This window comes from Xenopus tropicalis, chromosome 5 (genome assembly GCF_000004195.4).
Source record: "Xenopus tropicalis strain Nigerian chromosome 5, UCB_Xtro_10.0, whole genome shotgun sequence".
NCBI lineage: Eukaryota > Metazoa > Chordata > Amphibia > Anura > Pipidae > Xenopus > Xenopus tropicalis.
In genome coordinates this window covers 23,789,850-23,817,056 of record NC_030681.2, presented here as the reverse complement: position 1 = coordinate 23,817,056, position 27,207 = coordinate 23,789,850, and the positions used below count along the sequence as shown (strand labels likewise).

General features: G+C 39.9%; 1 protein-coding gene across 1 annotated transcript in view; it reads right to left on the bottom strand.

Moving 5' to 3' along the window:
- The window catches only part of acyp2 (acylphosphatase 2, muscle type), a 52,884-nt gene that overhangs the window by 25,453 nt on the left and 224 nt on the right, over positions 1-27,207 (bottom strand). The window contains exons 2-3 of the mRNA NM_001015794.1: positions 23,328-23,344; positions 22,265-22,374 (exon numbers count right to left, since the gene is read on the bottom strand). Of these exons, the coding sequence (NP_001015794.1) occupies positions 22,265-22,374; positions 23,328-23,344 (127 nt within the window). The remainder of the gene's footprint in view (positions 1-22,264; positions 22,375-23,327; positions 23,345-27,207) is intronic.

Below are 27,207 nucleotides of genomic sequence, written 5' to 3'. Positions count from 1 at the left end.
CCGGTGATTGCGTCTTCTTTGTAATGCATGTAGAAGCCTTTGAGAAAGGGAATCGTAGATACGTCCCCTAGGGTTTCTTCAGTAGTCTTCTGAGGTCTGAGGCAGAACGCACTGCATTGCTACATAACAATATATCTAGTTATTGCCCTCCCAACACTCAACACCCATTACTTTCCTGAAAAGATGTAAAAGGGCAATATACATTGATATATTCCAGTTTGGTAAGACTCTTTAATAGGCCACTTAATATGATAAAAACTGTTTGTTGTTAAAGCATTCATTCATTCACTTCCATCCTTTTTCCTAACTGCTGAAAGAACAATTGCGTACGCATTGATATGATATATACTGGGTGAATGATAACATTTGACATTCCAGTGAGTTACTGTAATCGCTTGTTTGGAATGTAAGCAGTTAAGTAATGTGACTTAGTGCAGATCCTAAAGCATCAATAGAGAATGATCTAATCCATGTTTCACATTCCTCATATGAGCCAGCATTGTGTGCTGGGAGCTGCAGCCTGTAGTGGGGGCTTTAATACAGAACTGCTTTCATCTCTCATTAGATTAGCTCATTCATTTTTTATTCATTAACATTTCTATTTTCACCCAAGAGCATTTAATCTGTTGGTTATTTCAGGGTGCCCTGCATTAAAATGACTGGATTTGGCTGAATGCCGAATTACTAACTTTCTCTGACTTTTGGTATACAAATCAGACTTAAGCGCAAGAAAAGACTGGCATAAAATAAATTCTAAGGATAGAAACAAGCAGACCAATCAAACATCCCTTAACTCACCTGGAATAAAGCTGGTCATAAATATAAAGATCTGCTTGTTTGGCAAGGTGCCCAAATGAGAGGATTGTTGCCTGATGGCCACCTACATGTTGGGGCTGATCTGATCATTCAGCCTCTGGGCCAGTGGTCGAATAATAACAAAGGCCTCTACAGGCCTGTTGCCTGCATCAATGTGCCAACAAGATTTGCTACCTGGCCAGATATATGGGAGGCAGTTGGGCAGGGCCCAAACTTGGGCAAATAAGATGCAAAGTCGGGGCTAAATCCGCAGCTTAACTGTACAAGTGAATGTCAGTTTAAGGCAAAATTCAGTCAGATTATGAAATAAAGTGAAACAGAAAATATATTTACAAATGTGTCCGTTTGGTGGGCCACTTGGCTGTAACATATGAAGCAGGCTGTCATTTAGAGCATTCCAGTGATTATCTGCCCAGAATGCTAACCGCGGATGACATTACTACTATGTAATCTCAATATTACAACTAGCAGTCCCCAAGCAAATACAATCCTACTTGTTGAATGACATCTAGTGTGCAGTTTTGGAATTGCAAATGATACTAACCCGGGTACTTAAGGGGCTGATTTATCAATATTTGATATAGATATTTTATTTATTTTATTTGATATTAGAGCTCACCACAGAAAAATCAGAGTTGGAAAGTTAGAGTTCACCATTTGATAAATACACTTCTAAAAATCCCATAGGACTGAATAGAAAGTCGACAAGTTCTTCTGTAGTTAGCTCTGATTTCACACGTTGATAAATCTGCCCCTTAGTGTTAGTTATAAGACACTAACATACATTTATTTGCTTCTGCCTGCTGATCTGTAAGTATAAAAAAGGAAGGAAGGATGGTAAAACCAGAAGAGAAAGCTCTTCTTTTAGATTGTAAGCTCTTTTGGGCAAGCCCCTCTTCATCCTCACCCTCTTCATCATTTATGTTTAACGTATAACCCCATTCTACAGCCTTCAGAATATGTTGGTGCTTTATAAATACCTGTTAATAATAAGAGGTATGCAGGATAAAATCTAGCATCATTGTGATCTAGTTTCATTGCAGAGAAAAAATGCAATCACATTTGTCGCAGCATAAAAAAAAGCCAATAAAAGCTTGAATTTTGAAAACAGACTTCTTACTAGTACTAATCTCTATGGCAGTGATCCCCAACCAGTGGCTCGTGAGCAACATGTTGCTCCCCAACCCCTTGGATGTTGCTCCCAGTGGCCTCAAAGCAGGTGCTCATTGTTGAATTCTTGGCTTGGAGGCAAGTTTTGGTTGCATACAAACCCAATATAATGCCAGACAGAGCCTTCTGTAGGCTGCCAGTCTACATGGGGCCTATTAAATAGCCAATTATTGCGCTCATTGGCACCACCAGGAACATTTTTTATGCTTGTGTTGCTCTCCAACCCTTTTTCCATTTGAATGTGGCTCACGGGTATAAAAGGTTGGGGATCCCTGCTCTATGGCATTTCCAGGTTTTTTTTGTTAAAAAACACTCGTACAGCTGTCCCATTATCCCAAGCATGCCCTACCCAACCCTGGCAAGCACATGTGTGGTACAGAACACCACTGATTTCTGTACTGTGTGTGCACCCAGCTTCAACCGGCATAGGGGATGCCTTTGATGCAAGCAATATGGCACCATTATGCTCAGAGGAAAAGTAACCAAATCAGGTAATTTTTTGAAGAAGAGAAGATGGTAAGGCAAAACTGGAATAGGTAAAACATCTGGATTGGTTGGATGATCATGTTGCATATAGTTACATAGTTAAGTTGGGTTGAAAAAAGACCATCATGTTCAACCCTTTTAATTAAACCCAGCACACACAAACCCATACTGACCTATCTATACGCTCACATACAGACCCATACTGACCTATCTATACACTCACATACAGACCCACACTGACCTATCTATACGCTCACATACAGACCCATACTGACCTATCTATCCACTCACATACAGACCCATACTGACCTATGTATACAGTCACATACAGACCCATAATGACCTATCTATCCACTCACATACAGACCCATACTGACCTATCTATACACTCACATACATAAACCATATATACCAACATCAATACTAATTGTAGATTTTAGTATCATAATAGCCTTGGAAATTATGCCTCTTGGCTCTATTACTGGTTTGATAGTTTGATTCCTAAAGGCTTGAGCAGCCATAAGCCTACAGCTGTATATTCAAGCAGCTTGTTTAGTTTAAGCAAAATGCAATTCAAATCAAGTTCTTATACACATGTGTTTTCATTCTAAACAATCTGTAGGAAAAATGTTTGCCTGGTCATACAGTATTAGATGTCATTATGCCTGCTACAGGCAGGTAAAGGACAAGCTTCTGTCCAGAAAAGGAATCAAACTGAAGACATTTATTTTCTTCTGCACAGCTCTGTCTGCCCTATTAAGTGTATTTTTAGTGCAGCAAATGAATAATTATTTACTGCAGCAACAGGATCCGCTGTACTATCCAATCACAGTAGGTGGACTTGGAACATGTCCAAGCTTCATCCTAGTCATCTGTGCAACAAACAATATAGGAACAAAGGGAACACCACAAACTGAGCAAAAGGTAACCTGCAACTCACCGCCTATGGCTGCATATAACATGAACAAGCTCTTTATAGAATGCTAGCAAGTAGAAATAGGAAGACATTGGCTTAGTCACTACACAAATAGATCAGATGGGGAAAATGGAACCATATATGCTTATTATTTTACAAATTTAAACAATTCTAAATTATAATTCATAAGCAAGCCTAAAACATATAGGAAGATTATTTATATAGTAAAGAAAAATATGCTTTCATTAAGCTGACTACAAGTTGTGTTGGTACTTAAGGAGTTCTTGGTTCACCTCTACGCTTTCACATCTAATTGTTGGCACTGACTTTAGCATTGTCACGGTAAAGTGCATTTAAGGTAATGAGCACTTTGCTGTAGTCAAGCTGAGCAGAGATATTAAATATAATGTAGCCTGGGGCCACACTGGCACTCATGAGTCAAGGGGCTGCACATATTACATAGAGCCTAAGTTTTTTATATAGGTAAGTGTCAGGCATGCAGGATCAGTGGGAGATCAGCCTCTATTCTGGGCAGAGGCAGGAAATTGTGGGAATTTCTTTATGGATTTACCCCCCCCCCCACAGAGATTTGGGTACAGCTGGTTGGTAGGTGTCAAGTAAGGACTCCCAAGGAGTCTGGTAGGTGGATTTGGATGCCCCAGCAATGGGCTATATAAGAAGGCCAGTCTGACAGCTGTCACCTGGTTGTTTGAAAACCAGAGAAGCCTTTCAGCAATGTGTTTTAGCCAGTGCAGACTCACCAATCCCCAGTACAAGAATGCCACAAACCCCTTCCAGGTTACTATGACACACTAAAGATAATGTAAAATGATAGTTTTGGATACATTTGCATGGTAGTGGCCCATTAGTTATCCCTAAGTAACTAAAATGTGTTCATGCCAATCCTGATTAAGTCAGAGAAAAGTAAAGGATGAAAAGGTCCATCTGCAGAGCCCCCCATTCTCAGATATGTGAATCTTAGCATTAGGCCTTGTCCCCAACAAGCAGCCAGGAGCATACAGCCTAACTCACTATCTATCAATCACTCAATCAATAATGGAATAGACCTTGAATTATGCATCATTTGACCAGGCAAGTAGATTAGCACAGAGTGCTCAGTGCCAATGCTGAGTAGCACTGGAGGCTGCCACCCAATTAAGCAGAACAGTTTTCCAATGCTCAAAGCAATTACAACACATTCAGGTATCGTCTTTGATAAATGTGCAACATTCAGAAAAGTTTGGAAAAACCTGAAAATTCGCAAAAGATTCTTCAATTCAACATTTGATATATGTGCCCCTTAGTAATATCATACCCAGACATGTATGCAGCAGAAGCAGCTAAGCAGAATATGTCTGAGAGTTAAAGGGAAACTATACCAAATAAGGAAGGTCTCTATAAAAATATATTGCATAAAACAGCTGCCTTTTACTCCCACACTACAGTAAGAACTCCATTATTTCCTGTCATATGATCTCTGAGGGAGCACCCAGCCCATCACAAAATGGTGGCTCAAGGGAAAAGATGTAAAAGGGCAATATTTACATATATATATATATGTTCTGGGGGTATAGTTTTCTCTTAATATGCTGTGTTTCTGCCTCAGCAGATTTGAAAATGCCTGTTGCAACTTTCATACTTACTTATGCTTTTCTTTTTCACATTCAGGACTTGACATTTTATATCATAAAGAAGCATTAAATAACAAACTGTAGTCCATTAAGTAATAAAATACAGACTTAAATGATCCAGGTTCCTCATGTTAATAAAACAAAAGCCTGCTTGGACTTTATTATTGTCACTGTCTCTTACCTATGGAATAGAGACTGCCACTATTACCGTTTGAGTGAGGGTTTCTCAGACTGTATGCCTGGCTAGGCATGTTTGGGTAAGGCTGGAATTGTGGCAAAGAAAGTCGCAATTTCCAAGACAGAACCTGTGTGAGAATTGGTGCAGGTCCAACAATATCACATTATTCATCGGGTATAAGATGAAGCAATTGAGATGGATCACTGGGGCTAAATAGCAGCAAAAACTGTTAAGTCTAATTACAGAATCATTTAATTAAATGGCTTTAATTCACTTTAAAATTGCAAGAATCCCAAATGTCAGAAATAAAACTGACAATAGCAGTGAAGGTGAGTAACAGTAAAGAAAATACAAATCACTGTATTGAGGGGTATCTTTGGTTTAATTAAGTTGCTCATTCCCGGAATATGCTCTGGTGGAAAAGCTGACACCACTGGACTTCTCCAGGCTCCAAAGCAAACGCGCAGAGATGTAGCAGCTTATATGTGGCTATCAGCTGAACATTTGGGAGCATGCTGGAAAGTCCTGAGTTTATGTATCAGGGGGAAATCCCAGCATCTGAAATTATAATCCAGGAGACAAGATGATCCAGTGAGTATTGTGCAGTCACTTCTAAACCTTTCCTGTCATTGAAAAATGATCAAATTTGTTTCACAGAATTGATGTATATTGTATAAGTTTGCTATTTGTAATCTGCTGTATTAGAATAGAATAGAATATATCTTTATTGTCATTGTCACATAGTAAACAACGAGATTTAAAGAAAGAACAAGGTTGGAGCTTAGGAGAGCAGCAGCCAGCATGGGCACTCTCCAGCAGATGCATACTACTTCTAATGAGAGTGTTTACATGAATTGAAAGACTAATTCTTTGTGAATGGGTTTAGTTTGATTTACTGTGGTTCTTTCTAGGATGACCACCTTATGCACTTCCCTTAAAATCCGGGCAGTCATATGATGTCTGTATGGTTGCCGCTTTAGTCCACATTCAATCTGGTACAGCTTCCCACTACATCCCGGGCACTCAGAAACAGATCCATTTTGACAATTAATACATTTTATTGTACACTTTCAATCAACAGTAGGGGATCAGAAAACGATTTCCCTTGTTTTACAGGGAGTCTCCAGACTGGAGAGAAATCCAATTGGCGGAGAGCCCCAAAGCACTTCTGGAAGAAAAGGAGGACACAGGGAGTGCCTGGCTTTGGAGCCAAAACCACAGGTTGCACCAGCAGGTTATGAAAATACCCCCTGCTACAGTGCCAGCCAGCGAGAGAGAGAGACCAATCTGGAACACATAGGGAGAGTAATCAGCTGAGTGTGCTCTGTTTAGCATCAAGCTCCAGCCTATAAAGGGAGAGCTCTGCTTAGCTACTGTTGGATGCCTTTACCACCATGCAGGTCCCCAGTGAGTGATCCATCTGAGAGAGAGAGGTATTGAAAGACCCCCAGTGTGTCCCCTGTGTGAGGACAGGTGTTTCTTGAATGCCTGCTACGTAGGAGCAACTGCCTATCCAAAGGGAGAGGTACTTTAGGGCAGGTAACGCTACCTGGGGAAACTAAAGAGCTCTGGGGAAGGGACTTTGCCAGGACTGAACTGGGAAAGAGTATTTTCTATAGGAGGGGAGTGTGGCACTGTGTCCTTGGAGAGACTGAGCCGGGAGTTGGCTAATCCACACGGGTTTCCCAAAGCAGGGTTTATATTTGCATTTTATAGTTATTACACATTTCTAAACTGCTATATAAAGTTTCTTTGCTGCAAAACTGTGTGTGATTTATTTCCTAGTGGAATTCCCCTGAGGTGTGCTCCTCAGTGCCCACTAGGTGGAGGCACTGCCCTATAATCCCAGTTCTCCACTTACAGGAGGGCCTCTATAAAACTCTATAGCTTCTGGGGCCAGCCAACAACATCCTTTAAAAACAGCAAACACATTCTTTGTTTAGTAACATCTCCCTTAAAGTTTACATATCCCACTATAGAGAACTTAAAGGAAAAACTCACCTTTTTACACATTACTTTTCAACCTCTACCATAGTGTAGTGATGTGGATGCTCTCTTAACAAAAGCTGCCATACCATGCAAGTGTTTGCACCTTAAAATTTCATTAAACATTGTGCTGCTGGTTAGAACTGGAATTTTGGAAAACATTTGCAAATCACATGCCCTTAAAGGACATGTAAACCCTACATTTTTCTACTGTGTCTCCCCCACCAACACTGCATCATTTGTTCTGCATTGATCCCCTCTGTTCACCAGCACCATTACATTTTCCTTTAACAAATAGCATCTTTCACTCAGCGGCCATTTTCCCTCTCACACATATTCAGTGACAATTACATCTGCAAACAGCACATGTGCACTGTAAAATTAATCAAGCAATGAAGAATGCAGGCTTACACAGGCAGAACTTACTTTGATAAAAAAAAATCCTGCTTGGATCCAGCACTGTAATGGTTAAGCTGAGCTCAGAAGAGGAGGTTAGAAGAATAAACATGTTTCTTCTAGAGTTTCTATAGAAACCAGCATTGCCATCTCTTCATTGGCTGCTAGACTGGAGAGTGTGTTTAGTAACCAGAGTTGAGAAAAACTGAGCATGCTCAGCTAGCCAAAAGCCAAAGCAAGTTCCTAAGGGAGGGGGCCAAGTGGGTTATAGGAGGAAAGGGAATCCCAAGTGATTAAGGGGATGCTGCAGCCTTACTATTAACCATTGAACAACAAGAGTGACAGGTATTTAAAGATTTTGAAAAGGCTGCTCACTGATTACATTCCCTGGCTAGATAACTACCGTATAATCACTGACACTGATAACAGCAGCGACAAGTTTGAGATCATTTTCCAGCTTATTTATTCCTATTTTGGATTTGATGGAATCACACTAATAAATGAACTCTTGTTTGTAAAATAAAATATTTGAGTATAAACCATTGCCTGGCAAGGAAACCGGAGTCTAATTGAGCATTGGCCAGTTGTTACAAAACATAGTGCAGGAACATTACATGGCACCCTCCCAGCTTCCGGAAAATAATGCTCTGGCTTTCAGGAAATGGATGATACAGTAAGAGGGGACACATTCATCAAGGCTAGCAACCCTTCATTGTGTAACAGCCATTTCTTCTTCCAGTTTTAGCATTTTTAAACATTTTAATCCAAAGCAATTTGGTGGTTTTTTTTTAATTTCCCCATACCCAGAGATATCAGAGGGTTTTGACTTGTACTTGTACATAAGGATTTTGAGAAGCTTGGCAACAGTAAGGAAAGGCCGAGGCACCGCCCAGGGCAGAAAGAATAGTTTCCCAACTGCATATAGTCCATACACGGGCCAATAAAAGCTGCCAAAGGTCTGAGTCAGCAGTTTATCAGCCTGTGTCGATACAGGCCCACCCGACATATATCTGCCTAAAATGTGTAATAATAATTATACAACAATTATACAACATGTCATGTCCTTGGTATTCTTAACTACACCCCCTCACCTCAAAAGGGACCCACTGAAGCCATAGATCCAGGTTGGTTGTGTCTCTTATTTTACATTTCATCAATAAAGTTTACATTTTGAAGGGGAATTCTGCTAGTGGTCAGATATGAAGGAAGGGAAGGTGCAACCTTAATGGGTCATGTTTGTCTTCTAGATTTTTTTGATAGTTGTGCTTCCCACCCTTCCCAAAAACCACCCCTGTTTGAACTGCTTTGCTCTTAATGTAATTGTATTGGCTTTCAATAAACTCTTTCTTATAACGTTTTTTACAGTTGGTACTTGGAATACAACCATGAGAATCACTGCATTGAGGTCTGAGTCAGCAAACTATTTTCTGACTACCATTGATTTTCGAATTAAATTTAGCCATGCTATAAATAGAGCTGGCCCCTAAGTGCATTGTTCTGCCATTCTGTGTTATAATATTTATCTCTGCAAACCTGCAGTCTTTCTAGACTCTCAATCTATCTCTATCCAGTTTTGACCTACATAAAGGCCCACTGTGCCCTATACATTATACAGAGAAATTGTAGAATGGAATACCTATGCCAGCATGGTTTGTGATATCTTCATGTACAGGCTATCTATCTCACTTCAAAGCACACATCTATTCATACTTCTATTTATGTCCATGTTATACTGGGCATACCCCCCTCCCATTGGTGTCAAACTACACTCTTATCATTAGGTGATTATAACACAATAGGAAGGCAATGGGAAATGAAGTAATGTAGTAGTCAACAAGACTGTATAGGCTGCTGGAAAATAACCCCCCTTTTTGACATGAGTTCATTTAATTCGTTTTAATATATATATATATATATATTTTTACACAAGCATACTTGCACCCACAGATTGAAAGAAAACCATGATAGCCTGTCTTCACCGACAGGGCCATTTATCAGCTCCCCTTAGGCTCACAGTGCCATGCAGTACCTCCTTCATCTTGTTCCATTGAAGTGATGGATTCTGGGACTCTGAATTCCATGCAACTTTTCTACATAAAGCCAACTGAATAAACTTTTATCAAAAAGAGGATATATTTTCCTTTAAACTGTGAGATAAGTAAAAAAAACCTTCAAAGAAGTGAGTAATAGTATGGAAGGTAATTTTACATTCACGTACAATTTCTAATGTGACGACTTCTGGGAGTTCTATGACAAAGCGAGTGCACTGTTATGAATCTGCAGGAAAGACTTCAAGTCATTCAAGTGCAGGGATCGTGCCACTGTACACTTTGAGCAGCTGGATCAAGGAGTTATACAGGTGCACTTTGTTTGGATATAGTATTTTAAATCACCCCATAGAACTATGGATATTTCTACATTCAACCCTCAGAAATCAGTGATATTTTAGGAAAGGTGTGCCATGTACACGGTGTGCACCCAATGCATCACTAAAAACCCCTTGACCTGTACAACAAGAAGGCAGATTTAGGGCATATGGATCACTGGATCTATGAAGCATGTACAAATCAGTGGTTCTGTGAAGCATTGAGTTTGTTCCAGTTCATAAAGGTTAGACAAAAGGACAGACTGTCCCATGGCTCTCCTAAATGTTCAAACCATTGTCTTCCTCAGAAACAGAAACAGTACCTTGTCTGAAGCCAACAGAACCGCCTTTGTTGCCTCCCACTGTTATTGGCTCACTTGACATCCTTCCTTTAGACAGGCCAATTCCTTCTTTATTAGCACATTCTGGAGTCAGGGCTCCGTAACAAATCCTCAAATCTCATTCTTTCAAATGGAACACTTAGAACTGACATATCCCCTCTCATGAGACTTCCACAATTTATCCCCAGCCAACACAAAGAACAAGCACCCCATATGAAGAGGAAATATTGCAACTAATCACATTTTGTGGCGTGACAGCTTGATCCATTTACAGTGCAATATTACATATATATATATATATATATATACTTGTTATTTTCTGGCTTTGAAAGTAGGGAGATAGTATGGACAGAAGGGATTACCCATATTAGCATGCTGTGGTCAGATTTAATAACTTCTCCTCTGTCCATTTTCCCTGGCTGACACCACCTACCATCCAACAGCAGGCAATGGCCCAATTAAGGGGTTATTTATGTCTGACTCCTCCAACAACCTGTGCTGGATCATTGGCCTTTCTGCTGTGACTAACTTCCTGTTAGTAGCTTCGGAGATCCTGTGTTCCTGAATCCTGTAAATCTGTTTTTGTCCTTGTCCCCTGTATTCTGATACCTTTGGCCTGTTATCTGGATTCCTGATTCTTTTTGTTAAAAGAATAGTAACAGCAAAAAATTAAAAATGTTTTAAAGGACAAGGAAAGATAAAAACTAAGTAAGCTTCATCAGAAAGTTCTTTGTAAATACAGCCATAAGCACTCACAGAAAAGCTGCACTGAGTCCTGTATCAAAAGAAACACAGGATTTCTTGTCTTCTTTTTTGTAAACATGTTCTTCAGGTATCAGACTTCCTCTCTCAGAAAAATCCTTCATTCCTGAAGCCAGAGTCTGCACAGTTCTCTCCTGTTCCTCCCAAAAGAATGCTAAGAACTCCCTCCCCCCTCCCTTAGGAATGTGTGATCTGAGCTACTGATGGCTAGAGCTGCAGCAGAAAGCTACTTAAAATGGCAGCTGCTGTCTTAAACAAACAGAGAAAGCTTCTAGGGCTCTTTACTCAGGTATGGTAAAACTTTCTGCAGAATAAATTTAGTGTTCTAGGTGGCACTAATGTGGCAAATCTATTGGCAGTAAAATGCCAAAATGACTTTCCTTCTCCTTGAAAGTAATTAAAATATAATGTACTGTTGCCCTGCACTGGTAGGGCAACAGTACTGCCCAGACCCGATCACCACAGGGCGCTGCATAGATCCACCGGTCTCCCTCCCCTGACGTGCTGCAGGTTATCGCTACACCTTTAGGCCAGGGTCGGGTCTGGGCAGGTGGGACACCAGAAAAAAACCCGGTGGGCTCCAGTCCTTTGTGGGGAATTCATGTGAAGTACAGGGGAATTCATTTTCCCTGGGCCTGCATGGGACGGTGGCTGGCAGTGTATGGATTAATGTTGTGGGGACAGTAGGAGAGCTGTCACTTTTCCTTATAGTAGAAAACAGTTGTTGTTAGGGGTATGATGTCAAAGGGCAATGTCATCTCAGGGCATGATTGGGCCCTGGCAACCACATGTTCCTAAGAGTGGGATTTTCAGGGGTTTAAAAAAGGGGGGCGAAAGCAGATACCTTTTCATCTGGTGGCTGGATAGATTGCCCAACATAAGTTAATATATTGTTTATTATATAAAAAAATATATATATTTATATTGTCACAGCATGGAGAAAAATTTGAGGTTTAACCAAAAGGCTTGTGGCTAGGAGTTGAATCAGGCGGAGCCTTTCACAAAATGTCAATCAATAGGAGGCCTGTTAAATGGACTGAAGCTGGCAAACAGATTCCGTTATGTGGTCATATACATTTATTTGGCATTAATGAATTTGCTGTAAAAATGTTATTAAGTTATAATAAATGCTGCGGCCTTCCTACACTCAGGCTATGGTGTCTCTTCTCTCTATTGCATGTACCACATACCCCTCCCATGATTAAATATAAATGCGAAATAGTAGCAGACTGAGTTTTCAGTCAGCAGTTCTCAGGGAGCAGTGTTAGTACCGCAGATTATCATTCTAAAGTATTCTTTTTGGTTTAGGCATATAGTTTTAATGTTGAAGGTGGCAAGTTCTATCCCCGTTGCCACCCACAGTTTTCCACTTTGCTATAATTGATATAAAAAAGTAAAATGCTAACTGAAGCCTTTTATATAACAGCAGCTAAATAATATGATACAGTGGCACCATAAATGTATGACTGTGGCCCAAGCAATTTACCACAGGATTTACCTCTGGGATTTCATTACCATACCTGCATTTATGCCACATGACATATCTGACATTGTTTTTTATTGTTGCCATAGCAATGGTGAATGTTCGATCATGAGTTTGCTGGAAAGAAGACAAAGATGGCACCCACAATCCCAACTAAAAGTGTCATTTACTACTTAGTATAGTCAAGACCATCATTATATTTCCAAGATCATTAAGCAATATTGCAATATTATTGAGACAGATGTGGATCTGTTTATAATTCTGGAAAATGTTTAGAAGGCCAAAGGGGTCATTTGTCACCCTGGGGGGCTAAAGGGAGCAAGAGATCCCCACCTACACTGTGCTTTGTTAAAAATACAGTGCAGCATCTCGCCACTTCTGCCTTGTGCTTCATTCAGAATGACGGGAAAGATGAGGGTGGAACGCAGGGCCGCCATCAGGGAGGCAGAGGGGGTACCCCTCCGTAAGGGGGCCCGGTTGCGCCTTAAAACCTACGTAGCTTACATAACTTCCAAGCAAGCAATGACAGCCAGAGCAGGGGCAGGTAGGTGGGAAGGGGTTAAACTTAGGGCAAACACTGACCCCCCCCAATAAACTGAATGACTTATTAGCACATTAATCAATGGAACACTTTATATGAACTGCTTATTATCAGCTAAATATCAGCTGTTTATATGGCACACACAAGAGAAGCAGCCATAATTTTGGCAATGTGTGCTTGTGTTCATATAAATGAAACCCTTTCTTGGCACACTCACTTCTTTGGGCTGTAACTTGCTTAAACAGGAGATTTTGTTCTCTTTGCAATGTGAAAACTGGGATATTAGCGCAGTGCCTCCACCTAGTGGACACTGAGGAGCACACCTCAGAGGGGTTTCCACTAGAAAAAAAAATCGACCTTCCTGATTTGACACCTGACTACAGTTGATCACAGCCTGCCCTAATCTTTTGCCTGGATATGACCACAAACTTTCTTAAACTCTTAGTTAGTAAATAATTTTCTGACAAGCCTGTACATCCTGCTAGGCCCTGACATTGCTCAAGCAACCATCCAAGCCACTCTTAAAGGCATTAATAGAATCTGCCACATCAACTCCTTCTTGGTAGCAGTTGTCCATGTTAAAGGTCTTTAATCTGGGTAAAGGGGCGCGTGTGATGACATCAGCATCGTGCATCGCTGATGTCATCATGCAAATCACCAAAGTCATGCAGGATATGTGATGACATCAGGGCTGGGGTTATTGCGTCCATCCATTCCGAGGGTTTCTGCCAGGTTTTCAGAATGCTGAAAACCAGGCAGAAGGTTTTGACCCAGACAGCCCCCTTTTAAAACCAGGCTATCCAGGTCAAAACCGGAGAGGTCACAACCCTGTAGCAATGATGAATTCACCCCTAAGCCAAAGGTTTTATCATTTAGATCTTTCAAAACAACAGATATCCATAACCATAGCTTTCAGTAAGTCCCAAGAAATCTCAGTGCATTGTTAAGAAACAAACATAAATGATACGATTCGATGCAGTAGAAGTAGATGCCAGTCTCTGGAATAATCCCATGAAAGTAACAACCCCACAGCTGGGCTTTCTTTTTATAAATCCAGTGACTTCATTCTTTCAGCATACGCCAGCCTGCCTTTCCAACCAGCACATCATCATGATTCCTAATTTCCAGTCTTTCACATTTTCCACCTCTTGTTTCAGTCCCATGAATAAAAACAAAACGCTCTGTCACACCTAACCTTCTCAGGCCTACTCATGACTAAAATGTCCTGCCAGAATAATTTACACTGTTGCATTAGTTTGTTGACAAGGCTTGAGCAGAAAATATAAAGATACCAGCCTTCCCCTTGTAGAATTATATACCTTTAATTGCGTCTTTTCAAGTTTCCAGTTGACTGGCTCAAATAATACTATTGGAATGTGCGAAAACAGCTGCTAACGACTCATAGGTTCGTTAAAGGAACTATAACACCAAAAAATGATGAATTAACTCTTCACAAACACAACGTAAGCTGTTTGAAAAGTAAACATAATTTCAAGCAACTTTGCAATATACATCAATTAAAAAATATGCAGCCTTTTCATGATTCTTAATATAATAATAAGGTTTGAAACAGTTCCCTAAGCCCCGCCCCCTGTTCCCCTGCTGATCTGACTGGCTACTTTGAGACTCAAATAAAACGTAACAGTAGTCGCCTGTCCTCAGCCTGCCTTCAGCCTGCATCCTCCCAATCCCACAATTCCCTGCACACGTGATGCAAACAAGGGTTATGTAATTCCTGCATGTAAGCATGTAAGCTGTGGAGAAATTTTTACAAATTTTACAATTTGTAACATCGTGGTTTTAGTCCCTCCTCCGCTGCCAGGGTTTCAAATGATGCAGGATGAAAACTGTTTTTCAGCTGGATTACAGCATTTAAAAATGATTTGTATTCATACCATTTGAAGGAACAGTTCACCTTTAAAATATAATGTACTGTCCCCCTGCAATGGTAAAACAGAGCTGTTTGCTTCAGGAATGCTACTATAGTTTATATAAGTAAGCTGCTGTGGAGCCATGGGGGCAGCCATTCAGGGTAGATTGCAGCAGATGATTTCCTGGTAGGCTGACAAATGTACTTCTACTCCCATCATGCTCAGCAACTGTGCATATAGTTCAGACCCGCTAAAGGGCCATCACCTTGTCATATCTGGATTATAGTGTTTGCAAATGTTGCCAGGAGATTCAGTTGCAGCCAGGGCATTTACTGCAAGGTTTGTTGTGTCTGTTTGGGTTCTTACTGGGTACTCCAGTTTCCTCCTACACTCCAGAAACATACAGGAAAGTTTATTGGCTTCTGCTAAATTTTACCATCATGTCTAGGGACATTAATCTCTGTAAAGTATTGCCAAATATAGCCATACTATAATAATAATAATAATCTTTTCCTTTCTGTTCCCAGCAGGGTACATGGTCTGGGAATGTTTTTGATGAAGGGGATGCAGGATGCTTTTGTTGCTAATAAAAAGGACAGAGAAACAAATTGTTTGGCTGTCCCTCTTCGTCTTCCACTTTAGGATCTATAAATGGGTTCTGCCCTGATATTTATGGTGTAGTTTTTATTACTAAATGAGACCATTTAAATGAAAACCATTTAAAATTGTATTCTTAAACCAATAGTTGTAATATTGGTGTGTAGGTGGTCATCTTAGGTCATTGTGCCTGATCCTGAGCTTTCAGATAGAGCCAGCACTTTACACTGCAACTGCTTTCCGATAAGTTATTGTTTCTCCTACTCTGTGTAACTGGAGGAGTCATGGTTGGACTTGGGTGTTTTACTATTGAGTGCTATTCTCATATCTACCCCATGTCAAAATGAAATATAACAAAAACTGATTTCAGATCACATAGTGCTGGTTTCATGGGGGCAAACATGGCATGTAAGAAATCGGGGGGGGGGGGAATTTTTTTACATATTTGTTTTTTCTTTTGAATTTTTCTATTCTATTCACAGTATAGTATAACCACATGTAGGTGTATAATGTTCTTTATGGGATAATGGCAGGATAATTTTAATAATATAGGGATTTAGCATTAGGATTACAAAGAGTACTAGGAGTGTAAAATACATTCCTGTGTTCCTGATGCAAGGTTCATTTCAAATTTGATTTTTTAATTTTAAATTTAGAATGTTGACGGAAACTTTGCTTTGTTTTTTTCTTAGGTGATTCTTGGGCTTCGTCAATTGACAAATGTGGTATTTGCTGCCACATAAGAAGATCTAAACACCCTTTGCTATTGGTGTTGTGTTTCTCTTATATTCCAAAGTTTGCTCTACTGAGGACCCTGTGCACTGACATATATCAGAACTACTGTATGTTATCCGGGAGCATGAAGAAAAGGCGGGCACACACTGAAAGATCTGCTTATTTAGCAAGGTCGCCAAACCCGCAGATCTTTCTCCAATATGACGGGGATACAGGTCGTCAGGGCAAGGGCCCCATCCACAACCAGATGCAGTCCTCTATTTTCAAACCTGTGAGATCAACATCTGCCAGATTTTTGGTCAAATATCAGTCAGGCATGCCCGTTGCGGGGCCCCATACTTGCCCTGATACGCTGCCGACTGCAGATTTTATTGGCCCATGTATGGCCCCTTTAACAAAGTTTACATTGTTTAATGTATGCAAATTGCATTTAAAATGGCTTTGAACATACTTTTATGACAGGTAATTATTTTGTAATTCATTTACAATACAGAGGAATAAACATATTCTTGAAACAATATTGTAGGGTGGATTTATTAACATAACAAGTGATGTTGGCCATCGTAACCAATAAGCTATTTTGCTTTCGTTTTCTAATTTATAGGTAACCATTCTAATCTAATTGCTGATTGGTTGCTATAGGCAACAGCACTGTTGCCTCCAATGTTAATAAATACACCCTTGTGTCTTTTATTGAAGGTGTGTGTTTCTAAGTCACACTTTCAAAGACACAAGAAAAAGGGAAAGTTGTGCTCAACCACTAAATTGTAAACCATTAGGCGGGGGTGCAATGAGGCTGTGACCACAAAATACATAGAAACAACCGCAAAAGATCCTCTGCACTCACCCATTATCAATATGTAGAAATAGGACATTAAGACATTTCTGTGCATTCAGCTACTATGAAATGCCCTCCCCCCCAGACCCAAAACAGGGATTGTTTGTCCATATATTGCAATATACTTCAAGCTGGCCAACTACGTCAAAGTCATCCCTTCTGGCCAGTCCTACACTGACCTATATAAGTAATTTAAGATTAGTACTGAGCAAAGGGACTAAGTTTTACCTGCAACCTGCAACATTGGCCACCTTGAAGTATATTGCAATGTATGGACAATCCCTCTTTTGGGTCGGGTGGGGGGGGGGGCATTTCTTAGTAGCTGAATGCACAGAAATGTCTTAAAGGAACAGTAACACCAAAAAATGAAAGAGCTTTAAAGTAATAAAAATATAATGCACTGTTGCCCTGCACTGGTAAAACTGGTGTGTTTGCTACAGTAACACTACTATAATTTATATAATAAGCTGCTGTGTAGCCATGGGGGCAGCCATTCAAGCTGGAAAAAAGGAGAAAAGGCACAGGTTATATAGCAGATAACAGATAAGTTCTGTAGAATACAATAGTGTTTTATCTGCTATCTGCTATGTGCCTGTGCCTTTTCTCCTTTGAATGGCTGCCTCCATGGATACACAGCAGCTTATTTATATAAATTATAGTAGACTTTCTGAAGTAAACACACAACTTTTACCAGTGCAGGGCAGCAGCACATTATATTTTAGTTACTTTTATACACTTTTTTGGTATTACTAATGTCCTATTTCTACATATTGATAATGGGTGAGTGCAGAGGATCTTTTGCGGTTGTTCACACTTTCAAAGAGCATTAAAGACAGCAGAAGTTAGATTGTATTCCTTTTGTTAATGACCAATTGCAAGAGAAAAAGGAAAGCACAATTTTGAAAAGTTTACTCCCATTACCTTCCAGACAGAAACGGTTAAATGGTTTGTAATAGTAGGATTTAGCGTCACTGTGGGATCTGTACTAAATATGTCTCAGTTTGAGTGGCCATACATTCCAATGAACTTAGTATAATAGATAGGATGGAAGGAAGAGAGGTTTCCATGAAAGAAAGCAGAGCTAAAAACAGCTACACCCAACGTATGTGTTATCCATTTTCTAAAGACACAGGAAAAAACACCGCAGAAGCACGTTCCCAATAGAGAGAAAATGTTACACGGCCAAGTTCTTCCAATTGTGGTAAACCGTAGAAGCGTCTTTTAGCAGAATTTACAACCACAAAAAAGAATTTTAAAATCCAATACATCTTAACAGTGTCAATAGAACATGTACGTTTTTACAACAGTGGGAGATTATAATAGGGCCTGGGAAGGCACTAGGGGCCCGAGGTTCCTGTTGGGACTAAAAACATCTTCATAAATATCCTTTTTAACTCAAATTTAAAAAAGACATCTAACATTAAAGGTGATCTTAACCAATAAATAATTAAATAACTAAATGTTAATAAATCACAAATTATGGGAGTTTATTAAGAAAAATACAATTTTTTGGCGAAAATTTCCAAAAAACATTTTTTTTTGTGAAAAAATATCTGAAAAATCGTGTACTGCTAAAAACCCATTCATAAATCTCGAAAATATGTACACTTAAAAAAAAAGAACTTTTCTCAAAATAGTAGTCCTAAACCTTAAATGTGGAAAATACTTCCTGATTTAATGTTGAAGTAATTGATTGGCTGTCTTAGAAATGTCCACTAGGTGGCAGTGTTTGCGCATATAAAAGGGAGGAGCTCACATGTGCTTCAGGTCTTCCCTGGGACTTCACCTTACTGAGAGGGGGCTGCAGGATTTAGTTCAGGTTAGTCGGCATAGTTAGCAATTGCTATAGTCGCTCTAGGAGCAGAAAGCCAGATAGGGATATTTAGACCCCAACAAGGTGATTAGAGGTGTTAGTACCCTACGGCATTACTGGCTGCCAGTTCTCAAGAATTGCAGTGTTTAAGCTCAGGATACAGATAGGGAGAGGGAAAATTCCCCTGTATGAGAGCGGGTTCTGAGCTGTTTAATGATGAATAACACCTTTTTCCACTGCTAAATACTGCTAAACCAGTGGTCCCCAACCTTTTTTGCACCACGGACCGGTTTCAAGCAAGGCAATTTTTCCAAGGACCGGGGCTGTGGCTGGGGGGGTGGCGCAGCCAATGCATAGTATATAATTGAATTATTATATATATATGATGTAAATGTAATTATTATTGCACTTTATTTTATTACTATTATTATTATTATATTATAAAATATAATACAGCTCATCATAATGCAAACTCAGTGGGGGACCTGAGCTTGTTTTCCTGCAACTAGATACGCCCAGCAGCCTTGCTTTTCTTACTCCCACCTAAGTGGTGACATCCCCTGATGCTTAGTATGGTAGTAAGTACTTTGCCCCTTGTCCCAATCAGTAGATTCACATTGCTGTTGTCATGGCTGTGTAACACATTGGGGAATTGAGATAACAGGTACTTAGGACCGGTGGTTGGGGACCCCTGTGCTAAACGATTTATTTGAAGTTCAATAAAAGAAGTTCATGTTTGCGTTGTTTGTTCCATTCACTACAACTTCTGGTAACTGCCATCTCATTGGTGGTCCCTCTGTACAGCTCAGTTGGAATCCGCTTGAGGCACAAGATTAACAGTAACCTCACGGGGTAAAACTGGCAGGGAGTTGTACAATTATTTTCCCTGGGCCAGGGTTCTACTCGGTCTGTATACAGCTCAGATATACACACGCTCATATCTCTTAAAGCCAACACTTAAGATCTTCAGTGGGACCAAGTACAGTACTAGTGTCTCATTCAATAGTGAACAGTGGCAAAGTCTACAAGTAGAGTTCAAAAAGCATAATAATAAAGTTATGGCTGAAGTGGTGGTAGGCATCCAGTTTATCTAAACAATATGGTTCCTGGAGCACTGTGAGTTTAGTTACTGCATCATGTATCCTCTCCTGATTTTTTTTGTTTACTAATGGAAGACATCTTAAGCTGAATGATAGATCATTTTATGATATAGACAATTTTCAGTAAGAAAGGTTGTAAATTCAACCCTTGTAAATAAAAAGTGTCTTATTCTCAAAACGTATAATTAACAATCACGAAAGGAAATATCTGTTATCAAGGGCAGTAACACAGACCTCCTGAATAGGGAGTTCTATGAATAAGAAGCAAAAATACTCAATATGTAAAAATAATAGGAAATCCCACGGGACTGGAACAGACACACCTTAAATCTATCCTTGATAGAGGCTTTTCAGTCAGGCTTAACAGTCAGGAAAGGGAAGGTCTGTTTGTAGAATGGACCTCAGTACCTGTGCTCTATTATATCCCTAATATTCATACATAGCTTAATATCCTGCACAATCTATAGTCTTGAGAGGGTCGGGGATCCTACTAAATGTATTTCCTACTACACTGATTACATCTTAGCACCAAAGGGGGAATCCATGGTTAAAAACACTGCTGATTTGTTACGTAAGATAGATAGGTTGGGGGTATTTGACAAGTTAATGCTGATTGCATTGGATTAAGGCTTTGAACCCCATAATGTAGGAGTCCTACCATAATCTGAGGGGCATCAAGTACCAAGTAAATTCTTACAACTGTACTTTGAAAACTGCTAAAACTCCAAGCCTGCCTGTACCTAAGATAAGAAGGAGACGTTCCCAAGGTGGGGCATGCTGAGTGAGTGCGTAGACCAATGACCCCGAGAGCATGCCATATCTTATTGCTTCATACCAGTGTTGTTTGTTTGAGAAAATATTATGAAACCAGATGGGAACTTCCATTGCTTCCCTCCTACATGTAGACAGCTGTTATCCTCCCTGACTGGTGAGGGGTTCTAGATGGACACTCCCTTAGAATGTGGTAGATTTAAAGAACAGGTGGGGTCATCCTAAGAAATGAGTTTACAGAAACTATAGCAGTGTGAAAGGGCAGAATAGAGTGGTAATAATTGAATTGTCAATTTGTTCAACCCATTGAGGTTTGTCTCTACCTATAATGCCAATTCAAGGGACAATTTAACTGTTTTACAATAGTGATGATGATACCACTTTAGGATGAAGAAAGGAAGTAGATTAAATGACAGCAAAGACAGCTTCCACTGTAAGAGTGTAGTAAGTAACATCAAACATCAAACTAGCTTGATCAGCAGAAAGAACTCAGTAATGGTGGCTTCCCTTGTGAATAAACAAAAATACTTTTTAATCCACTTGTAAGCAAAAAGTTACCATTTATTCCATGAGATTCAGAATGACACAAATTCACACCAATTACAATGTTTCGGGGAGGTGTGTTACCCAATCCCTTCCTCTGGTGTAAATGACCCCAAGTATCCCACATCTTAATACATAGAATCAATACCGCCCCCTAGTGTCCATCCACCTGGGTGGATTCAATGCTTCTGGGTGCAGGCACAACTAGACGTATTTTTAGGTGTAATGACGGATTGTCACTACAGGCTGCAGGCTGACAATCCGCCCCGTGGGCCCTTGCCCTTATAGTCAGCAACATGCCCTACTCCTTTACATACCAGGGCATTGTACTTGACACACTGATACATGGCCTAAACCACATAAATGCACCACTTTTTTAACTTTATAGCACAACATTGTGGTGAAATGCTCAGAATCTAGACACATCATTATTTATAATAAATAAACACATTGATAAAACATGTGGCTTTTTTTTAACCCAGTCACACAATCTCTAGGAAAGTTATACCTGGTGCAATTACCAAGTTATGCTCTGCATTCAGATTTGCTTTACATATCAAACTAATACACATCATGATAAAGAAATATTATGTATGTATGTCCCAAGCTGATTCTACCAAATATTCCCGAATCAAATGGGCAATTGGTCTTGCTCCAACTTTTAAGAAATGATAGGTGATGGGATTTGTGTTGCTTGACTCACCGTTATAAAATGAGCTGCTGGCAGTATATTGGAACAAGAGATTTGGCTCTTTACTAGTCTATTTCATGTTAGACAAAGAAAGCGAATGAATTAAGCTACTGATAAACAGAGCCCGGGTGTTTCTTCAGTAGTATGGATATAGAATCTACTATGTATATATATATATATAAAACTTCATAAACCCAAATGGAAAGTATTTAAACATACATATTTCCTACTCACATTGAATTTACTTTGTCCTCTGGTCCCTGGACTTGTCCCGTCACTGTGCCTTGTCTTGTATTTTTAACCCAGCCAACCACTCCGAGTTTTCTAGCTTCATCTTCAGTATACTAACAACAGGGAGAAAAATAATCAGCCCTTTGGTGGAAAGAAAATAATAGCCTACTGTGTTGTGAAGAAGTTGCTGACATTTTTACATGGTATTATATTGGTAAAAAAGTTAAATCAGTATTTTTCATCACTGAACATTCAATTGAAGGAATACCAATAGAAATAAAATATTTCTATTTAAATATTCATGATTTAACAGACATTTTGGGTTTGAGCCTTCTTTTTATAGAGAAAACATTTAGAAGAGACTATAAAAAAAATTACAGATACAGGTATGGGATCCTTTATCTGAAAACTGTTTATCCAGAAAGTAATGGAGAAGGCCATCTCCCATAGACTCCATTATAAACAAATACATCTAAGTTTTCAAGGATTCCAATACTTACCTGATACCCCTGGCTGCTGCTCCTGTTAGCAGAAAACTGCATGGCCGGGGAACATTTCATCGAGCAACACAGAGCGATCTTCTTTCTGATCCGTTTGCACGGTTGAGTGAAAAGTTGATTTTAACAAAAAAACTATCTTTTTGAATCTACAGCACGTGTCGGCCCGGGGATTTGAAGGAAGAAGAAACAGAGTTTTCTGATGCTCACTGAAACGTACCCCAGGCCGGTGCAGTTTTCTGCTAACAGGAGCTCCGGCCCAGGGTATCAAATCACTGGGGGTGCCTAACATTTGCCACCCCTTTGTGATTTAAACTTTCCTTCTCCTTTAAGGAGTCTCTCTGCAAAAAGATTTATGGTTTTAATGAAAATGAGATTATGTTTTCCTGAAACAGATCATCATTCATAATGTACCCCTCCCCTCCAAAAAAAAGTAATTCTGAGTAGTATAATTTGGAGCAGGTCCACTCATTTTAAGGTGATCACTGATCCAAAAATCCTAAATTTGAATACCCCAGGAAGGCTTAAATATAATTCCACATTTTAAATTTAAACAAAACTGTGCTTACCATTCTGAAGCAAACACCTGCAAAAAATACAATAAGAAAAGATAAGTAATTAAAGGGATACAGTGCAACTGATTATAACTATAACTCAAATGTATGAGAGCTGTAGTGTTTTTACCCACAATGCAGCTTTTTACAGGTGCATATATATATATATATACTAATGCACAGATTTAGCTGTGCAATTATTATCCATTGAAAAATATAATGTTGCAAAATGCTAATTTTGTTTTCAAATGTTGCTGGCCTGCAAGAAGCTCTGCTTGCAGTAAAACTATGTCTCTGCTCTTCCAAAACTTGCCTCCAAGCCAGAGATTTAAAAATGGCACCTATTTTGAGGCCCCTGGGAGCAACATCCAAGGGGGGTGGTGAGCAACATGTAACATGCAACAAGCCACTGGTTGGGGATCACTGATTTAGATCAACGTTTCGACCCTCATTGGGGTCTTTGTCAAGATAACAGCAGTAATTCAAAGTAACATATTTATAGACTCACCACTACACCCCCCCCCAGTCTCCCGCTACCATAGAAAGTCCAAAATCCCTTGGATAAACACTATTTAGAAAAAGACAATGCTCCTTCCATTATTTTGTTTTATGGGTATAGACACTTTCTCTAATCCCATACAAGAAGGTGATTGTTGTCTTTTATTGTTACAATTTGATTTGTTTTGAAGTGTGTGCTTCACTGCTTACTCAGGGGTCCTCAAACTTCTTTACGAAGGGGCCAGTTCAATGGCCAGTTCAATGGCCCCTCAGACTGTTGGGGGGCTGGACCACCACCCCCCCAAACTATGGCCCACTCCTGCATTCTCTTCCAGCACCCCCCCCCCCACTCCCGGGCTCCGTCCGTCTGTCCACCCGCTGAGTCCTACTTTTTCCAGCTCCCCCCCCAGTCCGTCCATCTTCCCAGCTCCCCCCTCCCACTCAATGCTGAGTCCTTGTGCCGTCTGTCCTCCCTCGCAGCTCCCCCGTCCCGCTCCCTGCTGAGTCCTCTCTCTCCGCTGCCACGAGTGAGGATGCAGCAGAGGGCCAGGTAAATTACCCTGGGGGGCCAGATTTGGGCCACGTAGTCAGGCCGTAGTTTGAGGACCCCTGGTCTAACTGATGCGCATGCTCTAATGTTAGTGTGAGTGCAGGAGTGTTGCATTATGGGTAGTGTTGGACTGGGATGGCAGGGGCCCACCAGAAAACCTTAGACCATGGACCCACTCTCTAAACTATTATTCCTCCCTTTCTCATTTAATCTCTGTATTATCCTAGTATCTTTGTTCTCATATAGGAATAGGGAATGACCATAAATTAGGCCACTGGGAGTTTTCCTGATATCCCGATGGACCAGCCCAACTCCAGCAAATAGTTAGAAGCAAGAGGGCCTACTGACACCTGGGCCCACCGGGAGTTTTCCTGGTATCCTGGTGGGCCGGTCACACACTGATTATGGGATATTTTTTCATTAACTCAGCAGTTTTTTCTAAAGTGTGGTGTTTAAACAGCTGAATGGAAGGAATATCACTAGCACTGCACATCACACAAGAGGTATGCCTCCCCAATTAATTTAACTTTTTGTTAGACTTTCCTTGTCCTTTAACAAAGATCAAACGTTTCTGGACCACACGGCCCTTCCTCAGTGATCCGTGAGGACCTGAGGATCACCAGACCTTCCTTCCAAAGGTTGTAACACCATATCATCTTAACACAGAGATTTTATTACCTTTTTCTAGAACCTCAGTAAGAGCAGGAGAAAAAAATGGAATACCTTAGATGTCTGTTATTACATTAACAAAGAACCACAGTTAAAAAAAAGTATAAAAAAAAATCAAAAAGATTATTCATTCTTCCTCAGAAATGGAATATCCATTTTGAACAAATGGATAGTAACAGTGATAGAAAAATTTTACTTAGCCAAAGGGAAACAAATCTCTACCAGGCCAGGCCGGCCCAAGGCAAACTGGCCGGCCACCTCACCCCCGGCAGTGCACATATGAGCTTGCATGCACACTAACAAGACGGTGGCAGTGGGACGAGGGGTTGATGATGGAACAGACAAGAGGTAGGCAACACATGATGTATGTGCCTAGTATCCCCCCTCACCACCACAATTGTGCCCTAGGCACGTGCCTCTTCTGCCTAGCCCTAGTTCCGGCCCTGAAACAAATACAAGGTGGGTAAGGTAAGTTGCCTAACTATGTACAATATGGAAAGCAGCAACATGGAATTGTCTCTGACCTCTCACAAGCTATAGTATAGCATATGGAATGTATATCAGAAACTACATTTCAGTATAGTGTCCTAAAATCAGTCCAATCATATAAGGAGGAATAAGTTGCACAGGTATATACTGTACCCTCTTGTTAATGATGCCATATTAACCAGGGAAAATACAAAGATGAATTAAATATTTATATTAAAGAGAAATATTAACATACCAATATTTTCTTTTTCTGGCATGATTTGCCAAACCCTTCCTAGATGTCTGTTAAATTACTGAGCCTGAGAAATGATACATAAGATGATGAACCCAGATGATATGCACGAAGGAGTCATGCAATGTTGGGGCAGCTCAGGTCTATATTGATGAGCAACCATTTAAAAACACATAATAGTGGACTTGAAAATGAGAATTGACATAAGAATAAGTTTTGTACCAAGTCCAGTGATGGTACAGGTATAGGACCTGTTATCCAGAATGCTCGGGACCAAGGGTATTCCGGATAAGGGGTCTTTCCGTAATTTGTATCTTCATACCTTAAGTCTACTAAGAAATCAATAAAATATTAATTAAACCCAATAGGATTATTTTACAGCCAGTAAGGATTAATTATATCTTAGTTGGGATCAAATACAAAGCACTGTTTTATTATTACAGAGAAAAGGGAATCATTTAACCATTAAATAAACCCAATAGGGCTGTTCTGCCCCCAATAAGGGGTAATTATATCTTAGTTGGGATCAAGTACAGGTACTGTTTTATTATTACAGAAATAAGGGAATCATTTAACCATTAAATAAACCCAATAGGGCTGTTCTGCCCCCAATAAGGGGTAATTATATCTTAGTTGGGATCAAGTACAGGTACTGTTTTATTATTACAGAGAAAAGGGAATCATTTAACCATTAAGTAAACCCAATAGGGCTGTTCTGCCCCCAATAAGGGGTAATTATATCTTAGTTGGGATCAAGTACAGGTACTGTTTTATTATTACAGAGAAAATGGAATCATTTAACCATTAAATAAATCCAATAGGGCTGTTCTGCCCCCAATAAGGGGTAATTATATCTTAGTTGGGATCAAGTACAGGTACTGTTTTATTATTACAGAGAAAATGGAATCATTTAACCATTAAATAAACCCAATAGGGCTGTTCTGCCCCCAATAAGGGGTAATTATATCTTAGTTGGGATCAAATACAAAGCACTGTTTTATTATTACAGAGAAAAGGGAATCATTTAACCATTAAATAAACCCAATAGGGCTGTTCTGCCCCCAATAAGGGGTAATTATATCTTAGTTGGGATCAATTACAAGGTACTGTTTTATTTTTACAGAGAAAAAGGAAATCAATTTTAAAAATCTGAATTATTTGATTAAAATGGGGTCTATGGGAGACGGGCTTTCCATAATTCGGAGCTTTCTGGATATCGGGTTTCCCGATAAGGGATTCCATACCTGTATAATACCTAATTAAGGTGATCCCAAAGAAAGAGGCAAGTACCAGTTTGGTCCATTTGGCATCATCAGTGGGTTCAGTGACCTGGATAGAAAGTCATCTCGACCTACAGTCCGTACGTTTAATGTTACATATTTCAAATTAAGGACATTTTGAGGAGCTTGCACTGATAACTGAGCTGAGCTCACTGCACTAGTTGGTTTGGGGGGTTA